The sequence below is a fragment of the Kryptolebias marmoratus genome, linkage group LG7, assembly GCF_001649575.2.
Source record: "Kryptolebias marmoratus isolate JLee-2015 linkage group LG7, ASM164957v2, whole genome shotgun sequence".
Taxonomy (NCBI): Eukaryota; Metazoa; Chordata; class Actinopteri; order Cyprinodontiformes; family Rivulidae; genus Kryptolebias; species Kryptolebias marmoratus.
This window is the reverse complement of record NC_051436.1, coordinates 23,331,486-23,346,450: the sequence shown is the minus strand read 5'-3', so window position 1 is coordinate 23,346,450 and position 14,965 is coordinate 23,331,486. Positions and strand designations below refer to the sequence as shown.

At 39.4% G+C, this 14,965-nt stretch overlaps 1 protein-coding gene across 1 annotated transcript in view; it reads left to right on the top strand.

Annotated features, from left to right (window-relative positions):
- The window catches only part of col4a5 (collagen, type IV, alpha 5 (Alport syndrome)), a 115,569-nt gene that overhangs the window by 63,844 nt on the left and 36,760 nt on the right, over positions 1–14,965 (top strand). Inside the window, exons 15-23 of the mRNA XM_017436086.3 lie at positions 374–427; positions 504–560; positions 2,258–2,302; positions 2,396–2,449; positions 2,544–2,585; positions 3,404–3,497; positions 10,861–11,148; positions 11,298–11,387; positions 12,283–12,353. Coding sequence (XP_017291575.1) covers positions 374–427; positions 504–560; positions 2,258–2,302; positions 2,396–2,449; positions 2,544–2,585; positions 3,404–3,497; positions 10,861–11,148; positions 11,298–11,387; positions 12,283–12,353 — 795 coding nt within the window. The remainder of the gene's footprint in view (positions 1–373; positions 428–503; positions 561–2,257; positions 2,303–2,395; positions 2,450–2,543; positions 2,586–3,403; positions 3,498–10,860; positions 11,149–11,297; positions 11,388–12,282; positions 12,354–14,965) is intronic.

Sequence of the window (14,965 nt, the reverse complement as noted above, 5' to 3'; positions counted from 1 at the left end):
GAGGAGCTGGACCAAGTGGCTGGGGAGAGGGAAGTCTGGGTCTCCCTGCTTAGGCTGCTGCCCCCGCGACCCGACCCCGGATAAGCGGAAGATAATGGATGGATGGATGGATGGTTTTTATTGTTTTTTTTCCCTCTCTCTCTCTTTCAGTATTTTCCAACTCAAAGCAGACCATATTTTTGAGTCCAACACCCTAAAACGGCTTTGTTTGTTGATATTTTGCTGTATGGCAGCTTTGAAGAAAAACTTCTGAAAGTGTTTAAAGGAAAAAAGGAAAGAAAAAAAGATTAAGCTCATTAAATGTCAGTGAAGGACTTTTTAAACCAATTAAATTTGTTAATACTGATCTTTCTTTTCTTTGTTTTCTTTAAAGGGTGACCAAGGACCTCCTGGCCCTCCAGGTGATCCTGGCTTTCCAGGCCCACCTGTAAGTATAATATGAAGAAACCATGTAAGAATTTGTAAAACAAAAAGATTTTAACCAACCAAGTTTCTATGTGTAGGGTCCTTCTGGTGGACAGAAAGGGGAGAAGGGAGAGCCAGGAGAACTAGGCAAACGAGTAAGTATCTTAATTTGTTGACTATGTTGAGCCGTTGCTTCTTCATGACAGTGAAGCCTAGTAATAGGGATATAATGTATGTTGGTGATGATTCACAGACTCTTCAATAATCATAAGAAATCCATCTGCCTGTTGTTCAGTTTCTTAAGCTTTATTTCTGCAATGCATTTCATACATAAAAACTTATGACTACCACAAACTGCTGAACGCTGCATCATCCAACATCTTTACCGCAATGTGGTAGCTTTACTTGATGTACAAATCAGTCGACAAAAGTTGATAAGGTTCTTTCCTTAGCCATGTTTGTCTTGTTTGCGGGCGGCTGTGGATCAGTGCTTAGAGGAGTAGTTCTCCAACTAAAGAGTTGGAGGTTCGATTCCTGGCAGCAGTTGCATGTCAAAGTGTCCATGAGCAAGACACTGAACCCCTCCTTGCCTGTCATGTGTGCCCCATCGGTGTACAAATGGACTTTAAAGCACTGATTAGACTCTATAGAATAATTTATTCAGATTAGCTTTGTAGAGATGTAGTAGAGTGCTGTATGAATGTGTGTGTGGATGAGGAAATGAGGTCAGATTGTGTTGTAAAGCGTTTTAAGTAGCCTGGTCTTCTAGAGAGGCGCAATATAAGTGCAGTCCATTTACCATTTGTTGGATGCGCTGCCAAGAATTTGGCTAATGTAGGAGTTTCTAAGAGTTATTGTCAGTATCTAAATTTGGAAAAGTCTTTGCTTCAAGACTGCTACAACAAGTAAAAAAGTAATTTCTTAAAAGAAGCAATGGGATCCAAAATCAAGTCATGCTTTTTAAACAGCCCATTTAAAGAAACTAATGTGGGACAATTTTTTATTTTCCAAAGTCATTCTGAGTTGCTACATTTTTGTGAAACTGGTTTGGATATAAACAATAGTATACTCACAGAAAAACATTTTGGAATACACACTATTATTTTTAAAATGATGGGACATAGTTCTCATCCAGAAAAGGCTGGAATGCTTGAAATGGGTCAGGGGGGAGTCTTTGCCTTGAGGGGAGAAGTTCAAGTATCTTGGAGTCTTGTTTACATGTGAGAGCTGAATGAAGCAAGTGATGGACCAATGGATCTTGGCCTTGTCTGCAGTAATGAGGGTGTTGCACCAGTCTGTTGTGGTGAAAAAGTTGCTTAGGAAAAAGGCAAAGCTCTTGATTTACTTGTCCATTGACATTCCACCCCTCACCTTTCGTCAGTAGATATGGATCATAACTGGCAAAGCTAGTTCCTGGATACAATTGGTTGAAATGAGCTTCCTCCGTGCGGGTGGCTGGGCTCAGCCTCAGAGATCCACTTGGCACTAGAAGTAAAGATGCTGCTTCTCCAAACGGAAAGTAGTCCACCTAGGTTGTTCAGACTTGTGATTAGGATGCCTCCTGCCCACCTCTCTATGAATGTTTTCTGGGGACATCCTACCAGGAGGAGAACACAGATCAACTCCAGAACTCTCTAGAGGGTTGTATAAATATCCTTTCTGGCCAGTGATTGCTTTGGAATATCCCTCCAAAGGAGCTGCAGAGTGTCGCTGAGAACACTTTCCAGCTCAGACGTCTGAGTTCCTCCTCTGAACTTGTTACCTCTGAAGCCCGACCTAGGCTAAGCAAAAGGAAGTGGATAGAATTTTAAAATCTGAACATAAAGTTCTTTTTTATTCTTTCCTCTTACAGGGAAAACCGGGCAAAGACGGAGATCCGGGCCTGCCAGGAAACTCTGTTAGTCCTATCAACAAAATAAAGTTTTTGACAGTGATTCCTTACAAAATTGTCTTATTTACATGTAACATGTAACATGTTTGTGACTATCAGGGAATCAAAGGAGAACCAGGCCTACCAGGTCCTGCAGGCCGAGATGGAGAAAGAGTAGGTTTCTTCCATATATTTTATTATTTTCTAAACTATATATTGCAGTTCAAAGAATGTTTAAATCACGCTCCATCCCTCTGCTTTTTCACAGGGACTAAAGGGTGATCGAGGATTCCCCGGTCCTCCGGGAGTGGTGTGTATTTTTCATTTTTCATTTAACAAAACATATGAATCGTTAATTTAATTTAATTTTTTTATTTTTTACATGTTCTTTGAGAACAAAAGGAGTAATTGTCTGTGATGAATTTAAATTTTAAAAGTAGCATCATTGCAAGTGGGTAACACATTTATCATAGGTTGATAATGACTAAGTGAATGCTCTTATTTGATAATAAGAGATCCATCCAGAATGTTCTTTATGTTTTGAATCTTCTGTATTTCACTTGTAGTTTTTGCATCGTTAACAAAGTAGGAACAGAAAATCCATCACTGGTGCTAATAAGGAAGCCACTGCTACCGGAAAATGAAATGTGTCATTAATCCTTGCTAAGAATGTCAAGATGCTTACTTCGATCAAGAAAGCAAATTTAAAAAAAACAAACATTTTAACTGCAAACAGCTCTGTGACTACTGAGATGATTGTAAAATTTTAGAAATAAACAAGCCCAAATTTACTAAAAAAATGCAGAACTGGCTCTAGTGTCCTCCATGATTTACTTCTTTAATTTAGCTGGTTCTGAGAATGCAGGTTCATCCTTTTAATTTATGCATTCTTAGTTCAGTGTTAAGTGTTGTTTTTTTCCCTAAAAATTTTCACGTTTGTGAAAAATCAACTGAAGTCCAAAGAAAAACTTAAGAAGACCCTCAAAGCTTAAGGAACTAATGTCATCATCAATTCTTTGTAATGTTTATTGGATTGTTTGCACCTTCAATTTTTAAAATACAGTTATTTGGCTAGTTTGACATTTGTTCTTCTAAATTGATTTGTTTCTCATCTCTTTGTCCCATCAGGTAATTGGTTCTCTGAAAGGAGGTGCTATTGGCCCTAAAGGTGAGCCTGGCTTACCTGGAGCTACTGGACTCAAAGGAGAAAGAGGACCGCCAGGTAAATTTAAAACACACAAATTAAAATGCACAAAAAGATTTGGTAAATCTTTTGTGTTTAAGTTCTTTAAAAGAAAAAAGAGGTATCTATTTAGGACATGCAGTCTTTTTTTTTTGTCATACAATTAAAAACTTGCCAAGGTCATCAATTTCTTCTTATCTCAAAACAATTTTATTGGAAATAAAAGCATTTTTTGTGTTTGTTTGTTTTTGTTTTTTATTGGGCGGAGGGCTTAGGTTAGGAAAATAGTGACTAACTGAAAGCAAAAGTAGCTTTTGTTGAACATGTTGCACCCTTAAAAAGAATTTCAACTACAGATTTTAGCTTTTGTGCAACTTTATTGAACAAAATCCACGGTTCGAGCGTACAGCATGTGTAGTTTTCTCTTTTCAAATCTAATCACAGGTCATGAAACTTTTTAAACTCCCATCATGCATTGTGCCGTTCTTAAAGGGATATTATCATGACAGAAATCTATAAAATAACAAATAATAATTTTAGCACTTATTTAGCCATAAACCAAATGAATTATTTTAACTAAATCAAATAAATGCTTTCCCATTAAAATAATTATACCTCTTAATTGAGTGTTATCACGTTCTTAACATATTTTCAGGGCTCTACACTCTCCCCTACTAAAATAATAAAATGTTTCCAAAACATTTTAAACTTTACAACTTAAAGAATGTATCCTTATTACAAACTTCTAACATTGAATCCATCCAGTTACCATTTAGTTACATGTTGCCCTTCAAAAAACAATAACAAGTACTACACATCAAATGACTACAAATGCATGTATACAGGATAAGTATATTTACTCATCTCCCTGTTTCAGTGTATTAACTTAAATCATCGGTACATTGGTAGGCCTCCCAAGTCCATTAAGTTACATATGGCTAAATCTACCATTCCACCTTCTTAAATGTATCCACATTAAACATGCTTTGAAATGTAGTACGACCTCTTACAGACTGCTTTTGTGTTACCCTATAAAACACTCACTTCCTTCTGTAAATGTATCAATAACTCATAAGTGTAGCTTTAGTCACTAGAAATATATTTCTCCAAAATGACTTACTTGTAACTGCATATTTTGTACCAAATGCCTAATAAAACATTTCAATTAACTTGAGCCTTAACTGTAATTAGATATGATTCAAAATACAATTCCTACTTCTTCAAAGATATGAAACTAGGTTTTCCTAACTCCTCATATGTAAAAATGGATTTTGATTGACGTGTTCTTGAGGAACGTCGCTCCTGCTCCACCTCCTTATCCCTTTCTGAAGAAGAGTTAGTGTCCTCCTCAGGCATTTCAAGTTCAAGTGCTTGACCTCCAGAGTCCATGTCCGGATTTTGACCTGTGTCTTGGTTCTGCATGTCTCCTTCCTCACGTCTCTTGTCCACTTGATTACTGATGTCAGCAGAATCATTCTCATCCTGAAACTGGCTTTGTCTTTGTACAAGTCTCCTAGTTTGGGTTTCTTCTGCAGGTTGACTTGATCTGGACTGAAAAACTGGGGCATGTGGATTGAGACTGGTAGTCTGGCTTTGACGGGCAATTCACACAGAATACTCGTCCTCACTACAGCTGTCAGAATCCTCATGAACTTGGTCTCTGTTTTGGCGTGTTTGTCTGTTTACTTGTCTCTTTTGGTTGTGTTTTTCTTTTGGTCCTTTAGTGTCTTGACCATCCATAAGATAAGGACAGGGTAGTAAGACATTCCTATGAAGGATTCTTTCCCTCCCTTCACCATCTAATGGTGTCACTACATAAACTGGACTGTCTTTCCCTCTTCTTTCTTTTATAACATGTTTTATTTTCCCAGTAAGCACATATTTTTCCAGGTCCTCCTCTTTCAGATAGGTTTTGGACAAGAACATGGTCTCCAGGTTGAAGTTCTGAACTCCAGGCTTTTCTGTTATAATACTCTTGTCCTCTTTTGCCTGCTTTTCTCATGTTTTCTTGTGCAATACTGTAAGCTTCCTGCATTGACCTCTGCCATATGTCTGCATAGTCTTGATGAGACTGTGACTGCTTTTGCTCTTTTGGAAACAACAGGTCAATAGGTAGGATTGGCTCTTTTCCAAATAACAGAAAGAAAGGTGAAAAACCAGTCAATTTATGCACTGTTGAGTTGTATGCATGTACTACTTTGTTTAAATAGTCTTTCCAGTTAGGTTCCTGTGTCTCTTCCAGTGTTCTGAGCATGCTTAATAAAGTTCTGTTAAAACGTTCAGCTGGGTTAGACTGTGGATGGTAAGGTGTTGTCCTTGAATGTTGTGTCCCACTGTAGCTTTGCAACTTTCGGAACAACTCATTCTCAAATTCCCTTCCCTGATCATGATGAATTCGAGCAGGGTATCCGAATCGCAGAATAAAGTCATCAAAGATTTTGCGTGCAGCTGTCTTTCCAGACTTGTTAGATGTTGCATAAGCCTGGGCAAACTTAGTGAAATGATCTACTATTACAAGAATATATTCTACTCCACCTTTACTTCTCTCTAGATGCAGATAATCGATTGAGATTAGTTCAAAAGGTGCGGAGATTGTAATAGTTTGTAGTGGGGTTTTAGTTTTTCAGTTGGGTTTCTTTTGTTTCAAGCAGCGGCAGACTCTTGGAATATAATGTTCAATCTCTTCTCGCATTTTTGGCCAAAAGAACTTCTCTCTTGCCAATGAGATCATTCTGTCTGCGCCTAAATGACCCATTTCTTCATGAAGTTGCTGATAAATCAATGTCTTGAGTTTAGCAGGAACTACGAGTTGATTTCTAGTTTTTGTCTTTCGTCGTAAAACTCCATCTTTGTCCAGGTAAAGATGAGGCCATTCTCTTAGAAGTCGTTTTACTTCAGTTGGCTCTTTTACTTTATCCCTGTATTTAAGTTTCTTGTTTTTCTGCTTCAATGTGATTACTCGTTGTGTCACTTGGTCTTCTTGCTGAGCGATCTGAATGTCTTTGATTGCTATTGGCTCAACTGGAGTTGTACATGGAGCAGTTAGTTGTGACAGTACATCTACATTGCATGCAATAGCTTGAATCCAGTCAGTATCACCACTGTGATTCGCTTTTAGTCCTTGTTGTAGTGCTGTTATTTCATCAGCTTTGCATTCCTCTGTACATGCTGACATCATTTTGTCCATTTCTGCAGGTTTGCGAGATAGAAAATCAGCATCTCGGTTAACTTTACCAGGTCTGTACTTCAGAGTGAAACGGAAATCAGCTAATTCTGAGACCCAGCGATGTCCTACCGCATTCAGTTTAGCACTTTTCATCACATATGTCAAGGGATTGCTATCACTGTACACTGTAAAGTGTGGGGCATGGAAGAGGTAATCTCGAAATCGTTCAGTGACAGCCCACTTCAGAGCTAAAAATTCAAGCTTTCCTGAGTGAAGTTTGTAGTTTTTCTCGGTTGGGGTGAGTGTACGTGAACCATAGCCGATCACTCTTAATGCTCCCTCCTGCCGTTGATACAAGACAGCCCCAAGACCTTCCTCTGACGCGTCCACCTGTAACACAAATGGTTTTTCAAGGTCTGGGTAGGCCATTATTGGTGGATCTGATAAAGCGTCTACAAGCTTTTCAAGTGCCTCCTGTTGTAATGTTGTCCATTCCACAGACTGAGATGGTGGCAACTGTGAAGAACTTTTCTTTGAGGATTTGTTCTTTGTCTTTGGATGTGACAACAGATCGTAAATCGGTTTTGCAATCCTTGAGAAGTCAGCTATGAATGATCGGTAGTAGCCTAAAAAACCTACAAGGGATCTTACTTCTCTAATTGTTTTAGGGTTTGACTTTTTCAAAGCTTGCACAGTTTCTACTTCTTTTGGATTCATCCGGTATCCATCTTTTGAAATGACACGGCCGATGTAACACACTTCTCTCTTGAAGAAATCACATTTCTTCGCTCTGAGTTTGATTCCACATTCTTTTTGTCTTTGTAGAACTTTTCTCACATTCTCCACATGTTGGTCAAAGTTTTTGCTAAAAACTAAAACATCATCGAGATAAGGCACACATATCTCGTCCCTGAGATCTCCAAGACAACCTTCCATATACCTCTGAAAGGCAGCTGGGGCATTTGTTAGTCCGAAGGGTATCCTCAGCCACTCATAAAGTCCCCATGGCGAGATGAAGGCAGTGCATGCTCGGCTCTCTGGACTAACAAAGCCTTGGTGGTAGGCTTTTCCTTGGTCTAGCACAGTAAACCAGGAGTTTCCGCCAAGATTTTCCAAAATTTCCTGAATTCTTGGAATGGGATGTCTGTCGGGGTGTGTCTTTTCATTTAATTGTCTATAGTCCACACAAAGTCGGATGGTAGAGTCTTTTTTTCTCACAATTACTATTGGCGACGAGTAAGAAGAAGTTGACTCCTGTATCCACCCTCTACTGAGTAGATCTTGAATGTGCTTTTTCACTTCCTGATACAAATGCCGAGGGATGGAATTGTATGTTTTTGTCACTGGAATGTTGTCTTTGAGATGTATTTTCATCTGCAGATCAGGTATGCATCCTGTATCCCACTCATTTTGTGCAAAAACATCACTTTCCTCTCTTAGCATTTTTCTCACTTTGTCTTGTTGTTCTGTTGTTAAGTGTGAAATATCCACTGGTGGATCCCATGTTTGTTTGTCGTTTTTTCCTTCACTTTCTGGTGTCACTTTCATGTCTTTTGTGTGTGCATGTCCACTTTCACTTTGTGACATCTTTGTGACTTCTTTTACATCTTGTATGTTATCCACAGTGAATAATGAACCAAGTATTGTCCTGTTTTGCAGCCTGATATTGTTGTCTGTGTTGTTTTCGACTACAACTGAAATTGCAGCTCCCTCATCAGTTGGTATGTGTATTTGTTGCTGTTCTATTTGTAATCCTTCTGGCCATGGTGTGCTTTCATTTGGTTCCAAAACTGCATATTGTCCCTTTAGCACATTTTTCTTGACTTTTCCACAGATTACTTTGAACATTTGATGCTTTGGGATAATAACATCTTGTCTCCCTAGCCTCACTGTTTGATTCTCTGACAAAGATTGGTCTTTACTTAACACAGAGAACACTGCTTTTGCTTTTTTGGGTCCTACGTCTAACGCTGACCCAAGACTGTGCAAAAACTTGTTGGGAAGAGTTCTATCTGTTGATATGTTAGACGTTGCAAGTTCTTCTATGACATTGAAACCCACTATTGGCTTGGTGATTGGCTGAGAGCTTACAAGAAATGGCACTAACAGTTCACTGTCTCTGTTCTCCGTAAGACTAAACTCAACTCCTACCCAACCCTCATAAGGTATTTCAGTCCCATTTGCTGCAGAAAGATCTAACATACCTTCCTCAAGAAGCTCCTTCACTGATCGAACCTCGGCGTCTGGTAGATGTTCTCTTTTCCAGTTTAGATCCACAATTGACACTTGTGATCCTCTGTCCCAAAGAGCTGTGACTGGAACACCTCCAATGTTGCATTGGACAAGGTTCTTGCGTCCTATTAGTTTAGCTGTTTTTCCTGTTTTTTTGACAAAGGCACATCCTTCTGTGGAACAACACTGTCAATAAAGTTTGAAGTATGCACTTCCTGAATTGAAGCTACTTTGATGCTCTTTTGTCTGGTTGACAGTTCAACACTGTAGGCGGCGCTCATTTTCTCAAGAAGCACTTCATCACTAACATATGTGTTCTGCAAGTAAGGTTTAATGTCCACTCTTACAGCATTATCTTGTAATCCAGTCAGAATAGTTTGCAAAAACTGTGTCTGCACGAGCTCAGGATTGTATTTTAGTCCAACTGTGGCTCTATCAGAAGCAGCCAACGCTTTTTGTCTAAGGTCCATTGTGCGTATAAGAAACTGAACAGGGGTTTCTTTGGACTCTTGTACTGCACGTGTTAAAGCATGGTAGAGTTCGGTTGCATCTTTCTCTATGAAGTGTGTCCTAAGCACTTGCCTGAGAGAGTTCAAGGATAGGTCTGACCTACTCTCCAGATAACTTTTTAATTTTACATCGGGTGCAATGGCTTGGATCACCGCTTCAACGATCTCTCCTTCATCATATCCTTTTTTTAATCCTCGTTCCATTTGTCTTTCAAGACTAGTGAAGTTCAGTTTATCCTTTTGTCCCACATCACCAATTTGTCCAATGATCCGAAAATCCTTTCTGTAGATTGGATGCAAGTTTACTTTGGCTTGCGATGACTTTCTTTCAGAACTTGCTGAGCTGATTGACATTTGCGGTGGTAAAACTGAAGGTGTAGTACCGACTTGTACCAGCAGAGGTTGCTCAACGACCACTTGTTGCTCAGCAGCGGTGCACTCCGGCGCAGCCACGGACAAAACACCCGTATCCGTCCTTTTATTCAAGTCATCTATTAAGTCATTCGTGGTCAACAACACTGATAATCCACTGTCCTCTAAAGAAGTGACATCTTCGCTTTCCAAGTGAGTAAGCATTTTTCTTCTTATTAACCGACATGACGACTTCACCTCTTCACTGAGCTGCAGGCTTAGCGCTTCGCTTATGGCATTTAGCTCGTCCAGTGACAGAGTAACCAGCTTCCTCTCAATATTGGCAAATAAGGATTCCCACTCACTGTCCATGATGCTTTGTCTTGTTTGGTTCACCGCTTGGAAACGTTCATGTCCGTTTCTTCATCTGTTGTTTTTCTTTTACAGTAGACGTCGTCTGGCTAGCTGCATAGCCACTTAGCTCGTTCGTGTTCCTTCGCCGCGGCGTTGTTCCTCTTCATACAAAAAAAAAATTGTTTCTCATCGCAGAAAACATTTGCTGAACCGGGCGGAAACACCAAAATTTATGTTGCACCTTTAAAAAGAACTTTAAAAAAACCCTCAGATTTTAGCTTTTGTGCAGCTTTATTGAACAAAATCCACGGTTCGAGCGTACAGCGTGTGTAGTTTTCTCTTTTCGAATCTAATCACAGGTCATGAACCTTTTTTAACTCCCATCATGCATTGTGCCATTCTTAAAGGGATATTATCATGACAGAAATCTATGAAATAACAAATAATAATTTTAGCACTTATTTAGCCATAAACCAAATGAATTATTTTAACTAAATCAAATAAATGCTTTCCCAATAAAATAATTATACCTCTTAATTGAGTGTTATCACGTTCTTAACATATTTTCAGGGCTCTACAAACATAGCTATTAGTTGAACCTTAAATGCCATGGGGTTCATGTCATATGAAAGTCTTCTAAATAGTCACTAACATTTTAACAGTCTAAAGATTTTTTTTGGAATATAATTAGCAAATTAACTGAAATCGCAAAAAAACTTAAACAAATAGGCTGAATCCAAGTATTTTTATTCATTTTTAATTGTGAGCTTTGTTCTCATGCTTTCTCCAGGTTTTACGGGACCTCCAGGAGCACCAGGACTTCCAGGGGTAGGTGGTAGTGGTCCTCCTGGACCTCCAGGTTTTCCAGGAGAGAAGGGTCATAAGGGCGACCCTGGAGCTTCATCCGTCTCTTTGCCGGGTCCTCCTGGACGACCAGGGAATCCTGGGGCTGTTGGTCCACCAGGGCCCCCTGGACCTCCAGGCTTTTCTACCGCGGGCCAAACATGCATCCCTGGGGTGCCAGGACCTCCTGGGGTCCAGGGTGAAAGAGGTTATCAAGGAGAGCAGGGTCACAAAGGTAAGAAATGTTGTGATGCTGTTGGTTGATAAATCTCTTAGCTCTGTTATATAGACCAAATAAAAATGACAAAAAGTATTAATCAGAAATTTTTTGTGAAGTATTATTTAATGTCTCTCAGTGACACCAGTTCTCTTGTGGTCTTTTAGGCCAGAAGGGCGAGACATGTGTGAACTGCCTCGTTGAAACCAATCCCATCCCTGGACCCCAAGGACCTCCAGGACAGCCTGGATTTCCTGGTAAGAGCGAGCCACTCAATTTCTATGTCTTACTCTTGCCAGGAAATACATATGAAATAGTTAAATTTACATTCACAGTTACTAATTCTTGATAGGATCCTGATGGGATTTCAGTGACTTCAAATTTACAGATCTGCACCATTAGACCACAGCTCTGTCCAAAGCCTTTTGTGTACTGACCGATTTTTCTATAGTCCCCTATACCAAAACCTTTTCAAGCCAAGCATGTTATGTATACTGCTCTTATCTAAGTTGCTCTGTGTTACTCTCCACACCTCCTATGTTTCTGCAATCCTTGCTTCTAAAAACTCACACCAATAAGGAATTGGTGAATTACGAACAATCAGCTTAAAGAAGGCTTGTCTAAAATATAAATTTATAATTTAAACTTTAGTTCCATTCATTAGAAATAGGGCTGCATGATATTAGGAACATGTGCAATTGTAATATTATTGTTGAATATGGCAATAATGACATCAGTTGTGATAAACCCTCATTTTCCTCACTCTTTATTTTTTTACTGTCATCACAAAATTCACAACACTGTTGCACTGTCAGCTGTTGGCAATTATATTAGTGGAGATCATCTGATAGCCAATTGCAATTTATTGTCATTTGTGATGACGATAATGTCCAGCCTGAATTGAAAATATAACTATTTTTCCAACTAAAATCAAAACACAAACCTACAGTTCTGTCTTTTTTGTTAGCATCTCTCTGTTTCTTTCCTAGTGTTTCTTTCCTTAGGTGAAGCTAGAAACTTCACAATGAACTGGACTAACTATTATTTAAGTTGTTTGTCATAACCTAAGTCAGATATTGAAACTGTACAGATATCATGCTTCTAGAAAAAATGCTTATATTTTGCTGAAGGGGTTGTTTGTTTTTCCATCAGGAACACCTGGCCCACAGGGTATCAAGGGAGAAAAAGGATTCCCAGGAGCTCCTGGTCTTGGTGGCCCTCCGGTGATTTTTTTTTTTTTTGCAGTGGCACCTGGCAGTTTTTGAACAATGTACCACCTGAGTTATCACCATATTTTACAGTGGTTTTAAAATAGGAAAAGAAACCCCATCCATTCATCCATTCTCTATATCTGCTTGTTCAATTTACTCATTAAGAACTTTAGGTTACTAGAGTAACCCCAGTTCTCCGAGTAGCATTAGTGAGATTTCTCACTGTTGGATACACCCCCTCCGCATATTCCTCAGAAGCATTATCTCATTACGCCAATCTTGATTGGCTGTGTTACCTACTTTTGAGTAGCTTGTGCTACGAAGCAGCACCATTCAAAATAAGCACCTCTTCTCACTTTGCCCCAGCAAGAGGGGTTGTCTGGGGAGAACTGGGGTTACGCAAGGAACCCCATAGTTCTCAATCATAGCATTCGTTTCGAAGTCAATGTATCTTGAAAAACATAATAAATTATTTTTACACTGGCATTAATGTCAGATGACACACTTGGAATGGAGACATCCAACTTACAAAATTGAGCAAAGGCAAGTGAAGAGGACTAACTCACAGCTGCACATATGCCTTGAATAGAGACCCCTTTAACCAGGGCCCAGAATGCAGCCAGGCCACAAGTGGAGTGGTCACTCAGCTGTTCCTCAGGTGAAGAAAAGAAGGCGGTGGAATGAGAGAAGGAGCCCACCACCCTAGGCACAAAAACCGGGTTGGGCTGCATTGAGACTCTGACAGTCCCTGGACCAAACTTGGTGCAGGAGGGCCTTTAAGAAAGTGCATGAATATCACTGGCACTCTTAGCGGATGCCAGGGCCAGCAGAAGCACTGTCTGAAGAGATAGATTTTTTTAGGTCGACCTCTCAGAGAGGCTCGAATGGGGACCCAGAGAGGTCAGATCCCACGGAGGAGCCAGGGGCCTGAAAACAGAAAGAAGCCTATGCACACCCTTTAAAAAAATGGCTTACCAAGGAGTGCTGGCTGGCTGTTTAACTCTCAAAGCTGAGATGACAGCCAGGTACACTTTGACTGTAGAGAAGGCCTTCTTTTTGTTCAAGCGGTCATCTGCTTCAACCGGCTGGAGTTAGAGGACAGGAAAGAGATACAGACAAACACAGAATGACGGGTTCAGGTGGAGTTTCTACTGGAAGAAAGACAAAGAAAATTATGTTAATGATAGAAATAACTAGAGCACAGCAGCAGAGAGAGTAAATATGGTCAATTTGTTCTCCAGCAGTCTAAGCCTGTAGCAGCATAACTAAGGGATAGCTCAGGAAACCCAAGCCAACCCTAACCATAGGATTGATCAAAAAGGAAAGTCTTAAGTCTAATCTTAAAAGTAGACAGGGTGTTAGCCTCACGGACAGAAACCAGAAGTTGGTTCCACAAAAGAGGAGCCTGATAACTCTGCCTCCTGTTCTACTTTTGGAAACTCTAGGAATCACAAGTAAACCTGCAGTTTGAGAGTGAAGAGCTCTGTTAGGAAAATTTGGAACACTAAGATCTTTAATATAAGATGAAGCTTGGTTAGTGAGAGCTTTGTATGTTAGAAGTAAGATTTTAAATTCTCTTCTGAATTTGACAGGGGGCCAATGGAGAGAAGCTAAAACTAGACAAATATGATCTGTCCTCCTAGCTCTCATCAGAACTCTGGCAGCAGCATTTTGGATCAACTGAAGACTTTTTAAAGAGTTTTTTTGAACACCCAGATAATAAAGAATTACAAAAGTTGAGCTTATAAAATGATAAAATGCACGAACCAGTTTTTCTGCATCATTTTGAGACAAGATGCTTCTAATTTTAGTGATATTACATATGTGGAAGAAAGCAGATCTGGTAATGTTTTTCATGTGGGTGTTAAAAGACATATCCTGATCCAAAATAACACCAAGGTTATTTACATTAGAAATGGAGGCCAAATTAATGCTATTCAGAGGAAGTGAAAGGCTGTAAAGTTTGTTCCCAAGATGCTCCGGTCCAAAGACCACAACCTCTGTCCATTAAGAGTCATCCAGGTTTTTATGTCTTTAAAACATGTTTGTAATCTAAGTAACTGATAGGTTTCATCCGGTTTTATAAGTGAAGTGGGATTTATTTATATAGCACTTTTAAGCAACATGGCGATCCAAAGTGCTTTACAACAGAAACAAAAACAGAATCTGTACATAATGAAGTACAATGAAAAACAAAAAAGAAAAACACATCAATCATGTCTAATCTCAATGAATCATGTATAATCTAAATGGAATATAGGATAATCTAAATAAAATCATGAAACCAGACATATCTAAGAATGAGCTGAGACAGTCAAAATAGTAGCTAATCTAAACATATCTAAACATGAGCAAAATAGTAGCTAAACTACTTAACAATTAGGAATCTAACAATCTAACAATATCTAAAGTGTGAGCTAAGATAAACTAAACTAAACTAAATGTACGGTAAGGCTAAATAAGCTAAAAACATGACAATGCTAAACTAACTGTACCGAACCTTCTAAATAGTACCCCAGACCTGCTATACAGCCGACATAATAATTACTAACTAAGATAGAGAAAGAGGGAAGATGGGGAGGGGGGGTGAGGGTGGGGTGAGAGAGATGACAGAAACAGCGGAA